Source organism: Anser brachyrhynchus, assembly GCF_964034855.1.
Source record: "Anser brachyrhynchus genome assembly, chromosome: 20".
Lineage (NCBI taxonomy): Eukaryota > Metazoa > Chordata > Aves > Anseriformes > Anatidae > Anser > Anser brachyrhynchus.
The window spans coordinates 7218995-7236753 of NC_137713.1; the positions used below are offsets into that span (position 1 = coordinate 7218995).

At 59.7% G+C, this 17759-nt stretch overlaps 1 protein-coding gene across 1 annotated transcript; it reads right to left on the reverse strand.

Annotated features, from left to right (window-relative positions):
• Positions 1–84: 84 nt before the first annotated feature.
• Positions 85–12704, reverse strand: MMP28 (matrix metallopeptidase 28). Its single transcript, XM_080563492.1, has 8 exons — positions 12499–12704; positions 7171–7250; positions 6641–6789; positions 4237–4458; positions 3558–3803; positions 3050–3199; positions 2627–2794; positions 85–1444 (listed from the first exon to the last, which is right to left on the reverse strand). The coding sequence occupies exons 1-8, from the start codon at positions 12586–12588 to the stop codon at positions 1050–1052; spliced, it is 1500 nt and encodes a 499-aa protein (XP_080419618.1). The 5' UTR covers positions 12589–12704; the 3' UTR covers positions 85–1049.
• Positions 12705–17759: the final 5055 nt, after the last annotated feature.

Here is a 17759-nt window from a genome sequence, read left to right on the forward strand (position 1 = left end):
TAATTCACCCCTTTCAGGAAACGTGAGATTGGATTTTAAAAAAATATGAAGGCATGGCCTGAAAACAAATGGCAACGCCAGCACTGCAACTCCAGGGGTTCATTTTATTTGCCACCAGGTCTGTGAGCCCTGGGGATGGCTGCGAGCGATGCTGCGTTACTGCCACCCAGCCCAAACCAAAACGCCGCGGCCCCGTCTCTTTGGCAACGCTGAAAAATCCCCTGAGATTTCAAGCTGCATCTGCACAGGAAGGGTTCATTCACAAATATCACAGAAAACAAACCGAAATGCTCCAAAATGTCAAATCAGAGGACGTTCCACAGCGCTCGGCCCCGTCCTGGCCAGGGACAGGGATGCTGGTGTTTGCTCGCACAGAGGTCGAGCCCTGGGGACCTCACGTTCCCCGCGGACTCTCAGGGACAATGCCCGTCCCGGTGGCAGTGGTGGGTGCAGCGTTCGAGGTTTGTAAAAGGAACGAGGACTGTGTGGCCAGGCCGTCCTCATGAGCCTGTGTGCATGGACACGTCCGTCTGTCCTGCTTGCCGTCTCTTGCAGAGCTCAGCCTGGGCCCGTGGTTATGTCCAAATGTCTCTTTTCATCTTGTTTTAACGGGAAAACATTCTAAGTCACTCATTTAAAAACACCCAAGCCCTACAGCACCCATCGGCAAGGCACTTCTCTGCCTGATTGCAGGAAAACAACAAATAAAGTAGCAACAAACAAGTCCTGGCTTGAAAGAAAGGCATAAAACAATCCTGAAAATTATCAGAAACGGGTACGATTGCAGTCTCCATGTTTTCTTGTGGGCTTTTTCTTTTTTTTTTTAAAGAAATGCCTCCTCCCCAACATCACAGCCCACCTGGCGAGGTCGGACCTGCTGGGCTGGAGGCTGCCTCGTCCCAGCCACATCCCCGCTGCTCGGGGACACTGCTTCGGGACCCCGAGAGCTGTCCTGAGACAGCAGGGTCCACGCTGAGGACCGAGATGGGGCTCAGCCCCCGTTTCGTCCCAGCACGCTCAGGAACGATGCTCGGCAGCGGCGGCGGGGCTCAGAAGAGGACCTGCCCGCCGTTGGCGTCCCAGCAGCCCATCCACGGCAGCTGGGTGGCCCACTTGCCCGTGGCCACCACCCGCAGCTTGGCCTGGTCGAACCGCCAGTACTGCTCATCCCGAAAGAAGTAGACGGAGCCGTCGCGGTGCGCCAGGGCCCCCGTCGTGCCGGGGGGGACGCCGTCCCAGTCCCGCAGGCTGCGGGGGTAGTAGGGCTCCACGGCGAGGGTCTCCTCGCTCGCCACGAAGTACTTGGCGCCCTTGAAGAGCACCAGGCGCCGGAGCCGCTGGAAGTAGAGGGCCGTGTCGGGGTGCCGCGGGAGGCCGCGGGCGCTGCACTTCTGCGGGAAGCCTGACGCCAGGGTGGAGCCTTGGTAGCGCCAGCATCGGCCACCTGGGAAGAGATGGGAGAGGGGTCAGAGCACAAAGCGCGGTGAGGTGGCCACCAGGAGGGCTGATCCTTCTGCTCCCCTTCGCAATCGGCCACGGGGCAGCCTTACGGCCCAGAGGTGCCACCCAGCCCACCGGTGACCCGACGGCACCACCATGGGCACGTCCCCGTTAGGCTTCCCCGTGGACCTGGCTGGGAAGAAGCAGCCCCTGGAGCACGAAGCTGTGGCTGTGGTGGGAAATGGGGCTCTCGGGGCTGCAGTTGCCCGTGTTGCGCTGCTGCTCTCGTGCTGGAAGGAGGGGCGGGGATGAAGGGTTTTGTCCAAGGGCTGGGGAGAGGCTTTCCCCACCCCGCTTGTGCCACATGCACAAGTTTCCCAGCTGAGGCAAGGTTGCTCAGGGGGGTTAACGGGGCAGCTGGGAACAGAGCGTGGCCACCACGCTGTCCCCAAGCCCAGGTGCAAACCTCCCTCCTGCTCCTGCACAGGACAGACAGACCCGCATCCCTCCTGGGCTGGGACAGCCAAACCCCCGCTGCAGCCGGAGGGACCGAGACCACCCCCGGCGCCGCCCTCCCCACCCCAGCCCGGCCGTCTCGTCCCCGGGGAGCCGAGGCACCGCGCTGCCCCAGACAAAAGCCCCTTTCTGCTCGCAGGCCGTGCCGGGTCAGGCCCCGCGGAGGGGGGCTTTTGGCTCTCCCCCAGCCGGAGCAACAAAGCCCCCTTTCTGATGGGCTGGCGAGTGGTTTCCATGAAAAGTTCGGGCTGACCTCGGTGTCCTGGCTGCCTGGGCTGACCTTCCTCTGCCCTGCCAGCTGTGCCACTGGCAGCTTGCAGATGGCAGCAAGGCACCGGGCACGGGGCATGAATCACGGGCACCACAACGCGGTGCTCGCCCAGCTGCTGGCAGCTGCGCATCTCCAGAGAGCCTTTTCTCCCCAAAATGCATCTGCTTTGATTTTTAAACCCGTGCAAATGCTGCTCTCCAGAGGGGTGAAACTGAGGCACAGGGTGGCACTGCAGGCTGTGGGTGATGCGTGGTTAACCTGTGACTGGCACAGCACCCAGGAGCCGGCACCCTCGGCACTCAGCACCCCGGCACACCAGGCTGGGGGTGCAGGGCAGACCTGGACGGACAGAGCGGCGCAGGACGGACAGACGCCGGCCGCAGCCCGCGCCTCACTGACCTTTGAAGAAGTAGAAGCTGCGGCTGAGCGGGGAGCAGGCACAGGCGTCGATGCCGGCGGGGAGGCCGGGCCAGCGCGCGTGCAGCGGCTGGGGCTGGCTGGCGTTGCCGCTGGCCGACACCACCCAGAAGTGGCCGCCCTTGAAGATGTACAGGCTGTGGTCCGCGTCTGCTGGGGCAGAGGGGGCCGTGAGGGCGAGAAGCACGGTGCCAACATCCCAAATTCAGCCCCAGCCCACCACCCATCGTGCACCGCATCGCCTCTCGTCACCGCCACCGCCCCCAGCCCTGCGGTGTTTTGGGGATGCCCACATAGGGCTGAGGACTGGACAAACCCTCCCGTCCCACCCCGGGGGCTCATCAGTGCAGGGAGAGGTCACTGGAGCGGTGCGGGGGTTTTGGGAGAGGGCTCACAAACACCCACCGGCGGTCACGGCGTCGAAGAAGGAGTGGCAGTAATAGGTGCTGGCGCCCTGCCGCTGCCGGTCCCCGCCGTACAGGTCCCCGCTCCAGTCCTGGAAGTGAGTGAAGACCCTTCCCGGCAGCTGGACGGCCGAGCCCCTGGAGGGCTTCCCTGGGAAGGAGCAGGGTGAGTTGTGGAGCAGGGCATGGAAGCGGGTTGCTCGCAAGGCTGGCGAGCCATCAGAGGGCACCAGGTGCTCCGTGTCACACGGCCTGGTTCCTATCGCCCTCAGTAATGGTGGCAAAGACCCCTTGGTACCCCAAAAAATCACACACTGGCTTTTCCCTGGAGCAGCCGGTACCCATCCTGCCCTCCTTGCTGCAGACGTGAAGGGACAGGGCCCATCCCCACCACGCACCGTGCACGGAGTCCTCACCCCCTGCACGGACCTGCTGCCATCCTGCTCCTCCCTCTCCACCCCGATGAACGTCCCCAGGAGCAACCGACGTGTCGGGGAAGCGATGCTCACCGTACAAGTTCTGGATGGCCAAGATGTCATCCCAGCTGAGGACGAAGTCCTTGCTGAGCTTCTTGTAGTAGGGGGACATGAGGGCGCTCCGGGCGGGGGAGTGCTCCAGCCCCAGCGTGTGGCCGACCTCGTGCGCCACCACCACGAAGAGGTTGCGCCCCTTGCCGCTGCGCAGGGACCAGCGCTCGGCGCTGTCGAAGTGGGCTTCTCCACGGCGGGGGAAGAAGGCGTGGGCCAGGGCACCTCCTGGGGACGGGATGGACGTCAGGGGGCCGTGGGGGCAGCACGCAGCCCCTGGCGTGTGCCCAGGGCGGGGGGGGGGACACGAGCGCTTAAATAGCATCGATTTTGGCCCAGCGGGAGGCTTCCCGAAGGAAACCCAGCTTCCCGTGGCTATTTCATGCCCCCACGAAACCCAAACCAGTTGTGCCTGGAGGATGGGGTCAGGGCAGGGAGGGCTCCTTGGAGGCCACCAGCGTGAGCCCGCCACGAGCATCCCAACCTGGGGGCTCCTGAGCTGCGGGGCTGGGACTCAGGACCCTCCATCACCTTCGCTCACACTGCTGGGCACCAGGATGTGTCCTTGGTAAGAGCCGGGGAACAAACCTGGCCTCCCCCCCAGCCCCAGGAAGAGCCCCCGTTGTAAAAGAGAAGCTTACGAGGGGGGAGCGACCAGCACCTGGCCCATCGAAGGCGTTGCTGAGCCCGTCGTTGTGGTCCCCGTGGAAGAAGGTGAGGCGGATGTCGGCCGGGCCGTCCCGCGCTTCCCAAAAGACCAGCGAGGAGACGTTGCTCCAGAGCTCGAAGGCGGCCCTGACGGCCAGGCGCACCTCGTGCTGCGGCAGGTACGGCGGCCAGTTCACCACCCGGTACGTCAGGTGCCGCTTGTGCCACTTGCTGCCTGCGGGACGGGACGGGACGGGCTCAGCGCCACGGGGGCGGCTCCTTGCCCTCCCGCCCCAGCCGCGCAGGGAGAGCAAATCCAGCCCCTGCCCAGCTCCATGCCCAGAAGAGGAGGCCCAGGGATGGGCTTTCAGGGAGGGAAAGCAAAGGCACCTCTGAAAACAGGGGCCCAAGGGGAAAAGGATGGGGCGGATGCTGAAACCCAGGGGGAAATGAGGTGTCCGTGTACAGGGCTGGAGGCTCACCAGCCCCAAATTTCCCTGGACAGCAGCAGCTCTTCCCTGCTTCCCCGAGCTGCCTCCCTGAATCCCAGATCCCAGCCTGTGCTTTTTTTTTTTTTTTTTTTTAGGGAAATCTCTTTTCTTTTCCCCCTGCACATGTCATTTTAACACTGTGGGTATAGAGCTAAGGCAAGGGAAACCAGGCCAGCTCTCTAGAGGACGGCACTGTATTTCCCTGTTCCTAAAGGCACCTTGGCCACTCAATTTCCCGCAGAAAACTCTGCCTGAATCCCACCTGGGGATACCCCCGTGGGGACGAACCTTTGCTCACCATCTGTTTTCAGAGGACCGTTTTCCCTGCACTGAGGCTCCTGCTGCTTGGGGCTTCCCTAATAGAATTTCAGGGGAGAAAGAGCCTTGATGCCCCTGGGGGGACGGTGACAATGACAAAGGGAACCTGGCCATGAGATCACTGTAATCCCCCTGCCATCCTCTGACCATGTATCGGGGCAGAGGCACATTCGTGCAGCTGCCGTGCAGCACCCCAACTCCCCTGGGGGCCCCGGCAGCTGGGCTGGGGGGGCTGACATCTGGCCGGGGGCGTGCAGGAGTGGGAGAGAAGCTGCGGGGCCGCTCTGGGAATATGTGGGTGCAGGAGCTGGTGCCGAGGCGTGGGAGCAGTGACGGACCTCCGGCACCTGCGCCTGCTCCAGACGTGCAGGGAAGCCAAAGGACGGGGTTTCACAGCCGTCTGCAGACACCCGAGGGCAGCTCTGGCAGCCCCCCCGCCAGCGTTCCCTTCTGTGGTCCAGGAGAGGACCTGCTTGTTAGAGGCACAGCACCTCCATCCCAAAAGGGACAGGGCTGAGCTTTCTGCTGGGACAGACCCCGCGTGGCGGGGGCCGGACACCTGCCTGGATGGTGGCAGCTCGGAGACAGCACCTGGGCATCCCGCCTGCCCGTCCCTCCACGGACAGCCCCCCCCAGACCGGCGGGCAGGGACTTCCCCGGGAAACCCAGCGCCGTCTGGCCAGGGCCCAGCAGCTCCCCGCCAGCTCCGGCGGCTTTCACAGCCCGGCAAGGCGGCCAGAACAAAGCCCTGGCTTTTGCTACGGTACCGGGGTGTCCGAGCCCGGCGGGGTGCCGGATGCATGGCAGCGGTGCTGGTGACCTGGCCGAGGGTCCTGGCGCGGCTGGCAGCGGGCTGGCTAACAAAGCGCTTTGCTGGCTCAGCCGCGGCGGCTTCCTGCCCCAGGTCGGATAAACAGCCAGCTTAGCACAAAGCCGCCCGCCTTCCTGCCCGGCGCCGGGCTCCCCGGCCTCCCCTCCGCCCCGCCGGCACAGATGTGGTGCTGCTCCGTGCCTCTTGCCACCCCACCAAGGAGCCTTTTGGGGCAGGGGCTGCTGGCCCCAGTCCTGCTCTGCCTCCTGCCCACTTGCTGTGGTCTCTCTGCCCACAATCGCATCCCTTGTGTCAGGGATTTGGATGGAAAACCAGAGGCATGGGGAGCACCAGGCTGCCTCCTGTGTCCTTCCCCTGGGTCCGTCCCCCAGCACCAGCTGTGCCAGATGCAGAGGCAGCTTGGCACGGTGCTGAGCCCTGCCTTAATCTCACCCTCATTTTTCCCATGTCCCACGCACAGCTGGTCCCAGCCCTCTCGCTCTCTAGGAATCATGCTATTCATCCACAAGAGCTCACGAGAGGCAAGAGGCCCAATCCTGGAGAGCCAGGAGCAAGAAAATCCACTGGGAGCAGTCAGACCGCGTGTGCCTTTGCTCCGTGTCAGTCCTGGTCCTCTACACTGTGCTGCTGGGGTCAGGGTGACCTGGAGGCACCTCAGGAGCCATCAAGCTCTGCCTCCCAGATCGCTGAGCCACGAGTGGACCTTGCTCCTTTTCCCAACACCGCCCTCGAGCCAGACTCCCCGAGCCCAGGCCCTGCGGGATGCCGACGCTCACCGTGCTGTGCCGAGCGCCGGTGGCGCGGTGCGGCGAGGTGGCCCCAGCTCTCCCCATCGCCCGTGCCGCACCGCGGACGGCCCATCTGCCGCAGCGTGGGGGCGTCCAGGACCCCGCTGGGCAGGAGGTGGCTCACCCGCTGGAAGTCCCTGCAAAGGAAGGGAGATGTCAGCACCCCGTATTTCGAGACGGCAGCGCCCCGGGTTCCGTGCTGGGCTCTGCCCCGCGAGCTTCGCGCCCCGCTGGCAGGAGTACATCCGGGAGATAAGGGAGCCAGGCGTTGCAAATCCCAAACCCTCTGAGCTCTTCCAGCCAGCCAGATCCTCGGCCTCGCTGCAGATATTATTGCAGCGGGGACAGCAGGCCATAAAAGGCAAATAACGCAGCGCCGCGCCGGCTGCCAGCCAGCGGTGCTCCTCCGAAGGACCGCTCGTGTGCGTTAGCATCTGACAGCAGGCGAGCCCCGAGCTGCACAGAGCACCCCCCGGGGCAGCGCTGCATAATGCTGGTGTTAAATAAAAGGCTCCTACCTCAGCGCCGCCGTGAACTCCGCGGGGCTGCGCGGGCTGGGGTGTGCTGCTCCCAGGTAGCCGTACTTCTGCAGGAATTGCTGCGGGGAGACAGGGGAGGATCACGGAGTCATTAGGGTTGGAAAACAGCTCCAAGACCACCTGGTCCAACCGTCCCCCTGCCACCACCATCACCCGCTGAACCATGTCCCCAGGCACCACGTCCAACCTTCTCTTAAACACCCCCAGGGACGGTGACTCCACCACCTCCCTGGGCAGCCCCTCCCAATGCCTGACTGCTCTTTCTGAGAAGAAATGTCTCCTCATTTCCAACCTGAAATTAGAGGAGCAGCTCAGGGCGTGCGAGGGCAGAGGATAAAGATTCAGTGGGAAAGAGCGTGGCAAACCCAGGGACTGGGCAGAAATTCCCGGCTGTTGCTTCGTTAGACTTTTGTGATTCCCAGGACGTGAGCACACGTGTGCACGGCAGTGCTCAGACAGCTTTCTGTGCTTTTCACTCATTTTTGACGGCTCTGGGTTTTTTGGCAATGACCTGACGGAGACATAGCAGGGAACACTGCTGCCGTGGATTAAAACCCGCTGCAATGTCATCCGCACCAGGGGCTAACGAAGCCACTCGCCCATCTCTAACAACCAGCAGCTCAACACAGTGATTACAATCAGGGCCACACCGATTACAATCAGGGATTTCTGTGGATTTCACCAGGTCACCAGGGCCGGGTCGGGCAGGGTCAAGTCCCGAGGCTGCCCCCGAAAGGCTGCAGCCTCTCCCCGGCCGGGGCAGGATGTGCTGCTGAGCAGCAGACACACGCCGGGAGGGCGCAATGGGCTCTGCCAAACCATTCTTCTCCTTATCGTCCACTGAAATGGACGGAGATTGTCGGTCTGAACTTGCTCCAGCACATAAATTGCATTTCAAAGAAAACAAGTGGCTGCCCCCGCTGCCCCCGGCTTTCTGAGGAGTTTAACAGCAATATTCCCAGGAATGCTCCACGCCCGTCTTCCCCATCCCACCGGGGACATTTGCTGCAGACCAACCCGCCTCCCCGCATCCTGTTAGCGCCGGGGTTAGGGGAACGAGGAATGAAAAGGGATGGGGATGAAAAGGGAAAGTGGCTCTGCTGCTTCCTTCATCCCGGCAGCGCGGGGCAGCAGGGCAGCAGGGACTGCAGGGCTGCCTGCTTTTAACGCCTCCTCCCAGCCCGTGCCACGGCAGAGGCGACGCAGGAGGAAGACGAGGGCTGGGTGCTGCCACAGGTGCTGGTGCTGGTCCTGGCTTCACCCCGGCAGCCGAGGCGCAGATGTCTCAGGAGCGCTGCCGAGAGCGCTCAGACCAGCGGCGGTGTTATCGCAGGCAGGGCTTGGGGCTCAGCGGTGCCTGGAGGGGCAGAGACGTCTGCTCTTCTCGCTGGGGCTGGGTTTTTACAGCATTCCCCTCCAGAGTTAGCAAACCACCAGCTACACCCATGGATGCACGGTGATAACCCCGAACAGTCACACCCCTGCTGACAACTGAGGGCTACGAAGCAGGAGGAAAGTCCTGGGTCCCAAAAGCCCACCGTGGTGTAAGCCTCTCCTCCCACAGCTCTTCTTTCCCTCAGCATCTGAACCACAACAAGTCCGAGCTGTCTCCTCTCCCGTAACCTAACACAATCCCATCCTTGAAGCATGAAAATGGTTTTTCCCCGCCATGATCTCATGGAAACCCATCTGGACAAGTCAGGGTGCGTGGCAATAAGGCAGCACAGCAGCTGTGCTGTAACGGCACCGAACTGCTCGCATGCCGCTCGCTGCCGTTACCATCCCCATTTCCTTGAGCTGACAAAGTCAGCCCAAAGCGGGCTGTTTCCCTGCAGTTTCGGGACCGTTTCACGCTCAGGTTCTTGCGCACCGTCATTTTACCACATTTTCTTCCACCTAACACCTGGCTCCTGGGATCCAGAGGTGTGCAGACTCGAGATAAGCGGTTACTGTCATCTCCGGGTGATATCAGACCTGGCAAGAGAGCTAAAGGAAAGGGATGCGCTGACCCTGCGCTGCGTAAGGAGGGAATACAGAGTCCCCTGGAGCAGGGGCTCCTGGGGGTGACAGAAGAACCGCAGAGCCCCGTGTCACAGTGTCCCTTGCCCAAAGCAGTGCTAAAAGCCCCCCCCCAGCAGAACCTGTGACCCTGGTGCTGAGCCAGCAGCCGCAATGCTCAGCCCCGGCAAAACCCGCTCCCTCCTGCCCCGACGGGGAACGGCTCTTTTCCATACAATGGGAGAAGAAAAACAGCAGGAAGCCAAGGGCTGAGCATTCCCGTGAAACATGCCCGGCTCCCCCTCCGCACGCGGGGAGGGAAACGAGAAGAGGAAAGGTCTGGCTGCCCGGGAGGCAGCGGAGCCTCGGCTCTGCAGGAGATGGAGGGGCCCTTCCCGGCCCGCGGCTCGCCACGGGAGATGCTTACAGCCCTGGAAATGGGCTCTGCCGAGGGCTGCAGCCAAGGAAACACCTTGCCCTCGACCGCAGGCACCCCAGGTGGAAGCCGGCCAACAGCACACACAAGCGGACCTCCCTCCTCGGAACTGGGATAACAACAGCTCAGAGACAGCAGGCTCCCGTCCCGCCCCCCCTCCGGACACATTTCTGGCCTGTTTCCACCACTTAAGTACCAGAAACGCACGGACAAGCCTCTCCCCCTGCCTGGCAGGCAGCTTATGTTGCCTGCGGTCCCTTCTGCTGCACCTGGACACAAAACCCCTCTTTCCCCTCCGTTCCCCTGAGCACAGACCGGTGTCCGAAGCGGATGGCTAACATTTCGTGCTGTGCTTTCAGAGGACGCCGGCCGCACGGCGAAGCCAACAGCATGCCTGTGAGGTATGCTGCGATCCCAGCCCAGGCTGAGCATCCCCAGCTCCGTCCCGCGGCGTTTCACCACCAGGCATCACCACGAAGCTCTCCCTCGGTTCCCCCCCTGCAGACACGATGGGGCCCGGCCCCAGGAAGCTGCCGGCACGAGCAGGTTTTGGCAGGAGCGCCCGCAGGTCGCTGCCTGCCGGGATGCTGCAGCGCTGGAAAACCTTCATCTCTCGCCGCTCTCTCACGCCGCATTCCTGTCTGCGTTCGCAGCCCCTTAGGCAGAGTCCTCGCGTCTCTTTTGTTTAAGCGTGTGTGTAAGTGGATGTATAAATTATTATACACGCATACGTACAGAGACACACAAGAAGGGAAATTAGCAAACACAGAGCTTGGCTTGCCTTCCATAGAAAGGGTGGAAGGCGGCGACCACACCAGCTAACCCCGTACGTCGACGAGGGGCTGATGAAACCCCCAGCCCTGTTGCTGTCGTGCTCCCTGCTGTGCCTGATCCGGCCCCAAAGGCATCTCTTCTCCCACCCACACCCCTAAAACCTGCCTTAGCAGGGAATTATCTACTTGCCCCTGAAGATGTGGAGCTGGGGAATACCGTGCCTGGTGGGTTTTATGCTCCCTTGCTCTTCCTTCACACTTGCTCTCCTCGAGCGGTGCAGCAGGGGTGCACCAAACACCCGGGTGTTCGGGCTGCTGAGCACCGAGCGCGCTCACCGGGGCAGCGGGGATGCTGCGGGATGGCAGTACGAAACTTTGCATTGCTTAAGAGAAAGCAAGAGCCTGGGGCTGAAATGCACCGCGGCACAGAAGCTGACGGAAAATGACCCAAAGCGCTCGGGGAAGTTTTTCCGAGGGTGAATAGCAGAGGGCTGACGAACCAGTTTGATCACGCAGACTGGTTGTGCTCTCATGTCTGAGGGAACAACGAGAGAGAAGGGAAAGAAGACATTTGGTCTTTGCCATCACCAAGGTGGAAACAGGGAGCAGGAGTGCGGCACGCTCACACCGCACCATGCCGCAAGGGCAGCGTCAGGAGAACTCCTCTGCTCCTCTGTTTGTACCGCTAAAGGTAGAAACACGCTGAGGCCAAACGGGGACCACCCTGGGGAGATTTTTCTTCCCCTTATGTCAATCAGAAGGAAAATGCGGGGTGCCCCTTTCAGCCAGCATCCCACCTCCGCACCCACGCCATGGAAAAGCTCGTCCGGACACCGGGGCACAGACACAGAAAGTGAGCCCCGGGTTTGCCGAGGTGGAGGGGAGAGCCCGGGGCTGTGCCACTGCAGCACTGAGAGGGGAAGGAGGCAGGATAACAAAAAATCAAAATAAAAACCAGAAAGGAGAACATCCCAGTCACTTCTCACTCCCCACTTCCACTCCCCGCTTTTCTCAAACTTCACACCGATTTTTCCTCCGGCCACCACAGACCTGCACCTTCAAACACGATCGCTGCAGGGACTTCATCACCGTTGGCACCAAAAGCACGGGGACACACGCTTCGCTCTGTGCCGGGATACCCCGCACGTGCCGTGTCTTTTAAAGAAACCCCCTGGCATGGGCGCAGCTCGGGCACTGCCGCGTACCTGCTGCTGCCCTGAGCACATCCCCGCAACCCTCCTGCATGAGCCGGGTCTGCCAAGCTACGTGCTGTCCAGCACCGGGCCTCCTCCTATCTGCACATAACAAGACGGTTTAATATAAATGTGCTTCAAATTAAATATCCAAGCTATTTTTTTTTTAAGCTGCCGTCGTAACAAATGCAATGAAAACAAGGGCACAAGCCAGGAACTTAACCCAACTGGACGTTTTCTCAGACGTTCGCATCTAAGTTTACACAACCCATTGTTGCTAGCACGGGCTATTTTAAAAGCAATAAAAAAAAGAGAGAAACGACTTTAGAAGCAAAGTCTGATGTTACGCGAGAATTTCGGCTTCCACCGACAAGCCGGCTGAACAGCTCCGTTTATTTGGACAAGCTTTCTCACCCCAGCCTCCGGGCATTTATTTACCCGGCGTGTTGATGCTGGAGGCACATCGCATCGCTGCGGGGCACGAAGGTACCGGGGCAGCCCCCCGAACCCCCCCGCAAGCTCCCGGAGGCCGCGGGTGAGGGTCTGTCAGCCCCAAACCCTCGCCACGCTCGCTGTCCCCTCTGAGCTGTGGGGTTTTTGGAGCTGGTTTCGCTACCTTCGGGCTGAGCTTTGCCTGATTCGGGGCGTGCATGCAGCGGGTGAAGCCCACAGGGACCCGTGAGCCAGCACCCCAAGGCTGGACCCCCCCCCCCACCTCGGGGACACCACGAGGGACGCGAACGCCCCCGAGGTCCCCACCAGCACTCGCCTTCCCCGCCCAGCATCCACCCGTGCCAAAACAGCCGACCCCAGGCAGGAGAAGCCCCCGGCCCCAGCTCCACCACCGGCCCCCAGCCACAGCCCGGAGCCCCCCGGGACCCCCCCCCAGCCGCCGCCGCCGCCCTACCTCCGCCTGCCGCCGCCGGCCGCCGCCCGCCGCCGCCCTCACGGCCGCCAGCAGCCCCAGCGCCAGCGCTGCCCTCAGCACCGCGGCCATGCCCGTGGCCGTGCTCCTGCTCCTGCCCGTGCCCGTGCCCGCGGCCGTGCCGCCGCCACCGCCTCTCCCCCGGTGCCGGTCCCGGCTCCGCTTCTCCACGGCCCGGCCCCGGGGGCGGCCCCGACCCGCCCCGCCCGCAGGGCCGGGCTCCTCCGCACCCCCGCCTACCTCCCCGGGGTCCCCCCGTCCCCGTCCCCTGAGTTCCCCCCGTGTCTCCTTCACCCCTCCCGCGATCACCGGAGCCGCGGGGCCCGAAGAGAGACCCCCCCGGGGCCCCCCTCACGCCTCAGGGCGTGGGGCTGAGGGGGCGGCCGGGCCCCGGAGCACAAGGCTGAGGGGGGCAATCTGTCACCGCCTCGATGTTATAAATCAGGGGTCGTGCTTGGCTGGGGGGCACCGGGGGGCTCTAACGGCACCTCTAAGGCACTGGCTCTGCGCCCCCCTCGCAGCGATGCCCCTTTTTTCCCTTCACACCCCCCGGCTTGGCTCCCCTTTGGTCAGGGCAGGGGGCGGCTGTGCCAGCGGGACCCACTCCCATGGGGGTCTCCAGCCCCGTCACCACGCTGTGCCACAGGGTGTAGGGCCGGGAGAGCTGCCCCAGGGGCTCACCCCACACCCAGCTCTCTCCACCACCCCCCCAAGGTCAGATCCTTCTCCTCGGCCTCCCCGGCGCAGAACAGGACACACACGGGTGCCACCAGCGCTGGCCAGAGCAACCCTGCGGCCCCAAGCTGCACGAAATGGCGGCCGGGCCCTAGCACCCGACCTGGGCACAGCCCGAGGAGCCGCGGGCTCTGCTCCTCTCGTCTGGGCTCCCCCACAGCCACCCGCCTTTAGGGATTCTCCGCTGGAGCCCAGCGGCTCCCAGCGACGGCAAGTTAACAGCTCTGTTTACTCCCCGCAGTATTTTGTTTGACTATTTTGTTTTAATATGACTAAAGCGAAAGGATGTTTTGATTGTGCTCTGGATCAGAAAAAAAATAATAGGATGTGACTTATATCTGCTTTTGTTTTCATGCCAGCTTCAACCACACACCTATTTTAAAGCTCCCGGGCCTCTTCCTCTTCTTTTGAAGCGTGCCAAGCCCCGGAGCTCCAGCAGCATCTGCGGAGTGCAGCTTGAGGAGAGCCGCAGGGATCCCGCAGCACGCTGCCTCTCACCGGGGCCGGGAGCAGAACAGGGGAGGCTTTTCGGGACCTGAGGTTTCGAGAAGGGGATCAGTGTCACGGGGCAAAATACGGGGCAAAATAAGGAAGCAGGGCAGGGAGAGGCTGGCAGTAAGGCAGGGCTGGCAGACAGGGAGGGCAGCAGCGCGATAAGGAGCGGGGAGCCGCTCGCGCAGGTCAGAGCCGCGCTTCCTTTCAAAACAAGAGCGGCTCTGTCTGCAAACGCATCCGTGTTTGGTTCGTCTCTAGGAAGCAACCGATCCATCTGCTGTTCCCCTTAAGAATATGGGCGACGAGAAAGTGCCTGGCTTAGGCCCAGCAGCAGCAGGAAGCTCCATCCCTGCTCGGTGTAAGGCAGGGAAGGGGCTGGGGGGCACCTGCACCCCACCTCCCCGACCTGGTGCTCCGTGACGCTGCCGCCTTGCTCTGTACCCAATGTGGCACCCCGATGGGGAAGAATTTGGCCCTGGGGCGCCGGGTGCCGAGTCGCAGGTCTCAGCAGGTCCCGGCACACAGCACGGAGATGTTTATCCAGCTGTGCTCAGCAGAGAGGCATCGGGAACGGAAACGCTGTCTGCCTTGTGGAAAGGTGGACAGTTTTCGGCATCTGGTGAAAGCTCAGAAGTGGGCTGGAAGAAAGCTTGAATCCTTATGGCCTCTACTCTAAAACTGAAACTCCAGAAATAAAGCCTGGATTTAAGCCTTGGCAAACAGCTGTCCGAGTTTTACTAAAAAAGCTTGCAGAAGACCATGACCAATAGATCCAAACAAGCTCTGGTTGCCTAAACAGTCCAGATTTCTTGGGTCTCTACACATACGGCCATCTTTGCATTTGACACAGAAGATCTCAGTGCAGTTAGCTACTTCGATTACAAACCTCTTTCCCGAGCTCCTCAATTACCAGCAGCACATTAACGGCCGAGGGGCTCCTTTGTGGTGCTGAGCCGAGCCCAGGCATCGCCACTGGCTGCTGGCGGAGGTGAGTGCTGGAGCGGCTCAGAAAGGGGCGTTACGAAATAGCACCACTCCGATGTGAAATTTCTGGGTAGCTTCAGTGTTTACCGTAACTGATAAGCAAATAGCAACAGCATTACTCCCCTCTGGCAGTTTCTACGGGGGATGGATGTGAAGCACAAGAGCTGTCAGTTAAAACTTTCAGTGCTTTGCTCTAAGCGCGCGTTCACGTTGCTCCCTTTCACCCGCTCCAGCTGCCTCCGCTGCAGAGCGGTCTCTCCTCAGACATCTGCTGCTCAGCAGCAGCTGGAGGGCAGCAGGATGGGCTGCTGGATGCCACTTTGGGGATGTTAGGAGCAAATCCTGCTGCTGGGGGGTGCTCAGCCCTGTGGCGTGAAAAGGTGGGACCAGATGGGCATGGCCACAGAAGCAGCAGCACCCCTAACCTGCGAGAGGCACAGTGCTTTACAAAGCCCCAAGCCTGCCACAAGGGCAAAGCTCTTCTGCTTGGATAGTTTTCCTGGGTGCTTCATCTGCACACAGTAAGTTCCCGCAAGTCTAAGGACTTCCCGTGCCTTTAATGTGCAAGATACTGAGCGTGCCTAGTCCCATACCCTGTCTTCAAGACAAGTCAGGAGCAGATGCTTATCAGAGGGAAAAAAAAAAAAAAAAAAAGGAGGAAAATGCAGAATCCGTACATGCTTTCCTTGGCTTTACCCACTGTGTGTGGAGCTACCAGGAAACTGGTGGGGTGAAGGGGGGCCGCATCCAGCCCTGCAGCTGGCACTGCTGCTCGGCACAACCCTTCCGTGCTCGGGAACACCAGCTGCCGTCCTACAAACACACCTGCACGGGTCGGGCTTCCTCTGCTGCGAGCAATTTGACTGAATGCCACCAGCTCTTTGCCCAGAGGACTGCTGCAACCACGTGCATCTCTTTGGGATCAGCGCGTCACCTGTGTTCCAGCACACATCATCATATCAGAAAATTATGTGAAAAGCAGGCTCTTCTCAGCCCTTTTGCAAAAGCAATTTCTCCAGCAGCATTAGCAACACCGTCTACCGTGGACAACGTCACACGAGCTCTTTGCTACCCTGGAAATCCGAACTTTCATTTCTAGATCAGGCAAAGCAGTGACGCCCGCTGCTCTCCAGGCCCATGGAGTTTGAGCAGCTCACAAAGTCGCGTTACTTCTCAGGGCGAGGTGGGTTTGGCCATACAGAGACAGCTCTGAATGTATTTGGCTCTCTCTGAAATTGTTTAGCTATTTTTGTTGCATTTCAGCTCTGTAATGATCATATGCTTCTTCTACATTGGCATCCTCCTGCTACGCTTTTCTCTATAAAGTCATTGTTGAGCTTGGCAAGTGCAAGATGTGTTTTTTATAAATAAACCGCCAGCATTCCATACAGTACTGATTTCCAAAACTAAAACCTCGCTGCTTAAAAAAAAATATTGGAGGCTAGATCATAAAAGAGATGGACGAAGCAGCGCAGAGCTTTTCCCAGCTCAGCCCGAGCCTATTTGCTCTGCGGGGACAGTCTCTGTGTTTTAGACAAGCAACTACTGGAGAGAAATTCTAAGTAGGATTTGTGAGATTTGCCTTTTATTTTCAGTTCAGCTGTTGGGCTGCTAAAAACAGAAAGTTACGCATTTGCAGACACCTTCCTCACCTGTTTAAAGGAAAAAAAAATAGACAGTGATTCTAGCAGCTACAAAACTCTAAAGCCTTTTGATGGTGAGCACTGACCATTAATAGAGGACTTTATTTGCATAGCATCACAGAGCGATCTGCTTCACCAGAACAGATGTTACCATGTCAGGAAGAGCCAGGATTCATTCAACCCTCAAGATACTAGCTACTGATTTATTCTTTTTTCTTTTAAGCTTTTTGCTTTTCTTTTAACCTCATTAAAGCTTACTCTGCTGAACTTAAGGTAGTTGCTGAGAAAAACTGCAGGGCTAAAGGAATTTGCAGAAACGGCTGGAGGGCAATGACATGGTTAAACCATCATCTGGGTTTATGTCTCTTACAGAATGTATCTTCCCAGGCCTCTTCAAATTAATTTAACTCTCTCTACACCAAAAGCAACTGAAAACCGTATGTGCCAACACACTAGGATCACCCTTTCCCTGTCTGACTTGCAAGCTTTCTGTAAGACAAAACAGCTGGTGAAGAAGATATTTTCACGGTCTTAAAAAGCATGCAAGAACACAGGTTGTCTTGCCCCAGTACAGAAAAGATCCTAAACAAACACCATTCAGCATCACTGCCAGGCTGGGAAAGCTTTGAGGGTGGTGACAGCTCCAGCCGTCCCAGGGCTTACTTGAATACTGCTCTGCTTAGTAATCCAGCCGGGTAGTGGCTGTTTAAAGGCCTAAGTGCTCTTAGCTGGGGGAAGAAAGCAAGCTTAGAGGCTGAGAAGGTCCTAGAAGGAGATAGAACTGTTGCCCCCCAGTATTAAAAGCAGCAGCTTTTCCAACCACCATCACTTTCCCCAGAGGGAAAAAGGTGACAGCCATACTGTCACTAGGACACAGGTGTCTTAAAACTCCACTGTATTACGAGGAACCAGCTGGCCGGAGTTTGTGATGAATGCCTTCTCTGACCAGACCCCTGCTTTCCGGGATAAGCCTTGAAAAGGCACAGCACGGTTATTACAGTTACAGCCGGGGTAATGGCTGATTCGAGCTGTTACCATGACCATGAATGCACCCCCAAGCTGGGGAGCTGGATTACAGACGTTAACACAAGCTATTCTTCTTCATTTCTTTGTAAGCTTTGAAAAACGTGGTCGGGGGGCCATGGAAATTGTGCAGCTGCATGCCCAATTATCTAGATTATAACTACACGCCCTGAGAACTTGCATTTGTAGTATTTTGCGCGCAGGAATTTTGCACGACCACATTTTTGCTCTCAACAAAATGCTTGTGCTGAAAAGGCAGGGCTGGACACAAGCTGACCGTGGCAGCGTTAGCTTCTCGCAGACTCCCACCATGCCAACCCACTTCTGCAGCGTGTGCAGCGACCTGGAGCGAGGAGGAGTGAG

Coding starts and splice junctions, on each gene's coding strand:
- MMP28 (XM_080563492.1), bottom strand. CDS start 12,588: ATGGCCGCGGTGCTGAGGGCAGCGCTGGCGCTGGGGCTGCTGGCGGCC. Junction 6,790..7,170: donor GAGTTCACGGCGGCGCTGAG/GTAGGAGCCTTT, acceptor CTTCCTTTGCAG/GGACTTCCAGCGGGTGAGCC. Junction 3,804..4,236: donor CAACGCCTTCGATGGGCCAG/GTGCTGGTCGCT, acceptor TCCCGTCCCCAG/GAGGTGCCCTGGCCCACGCC.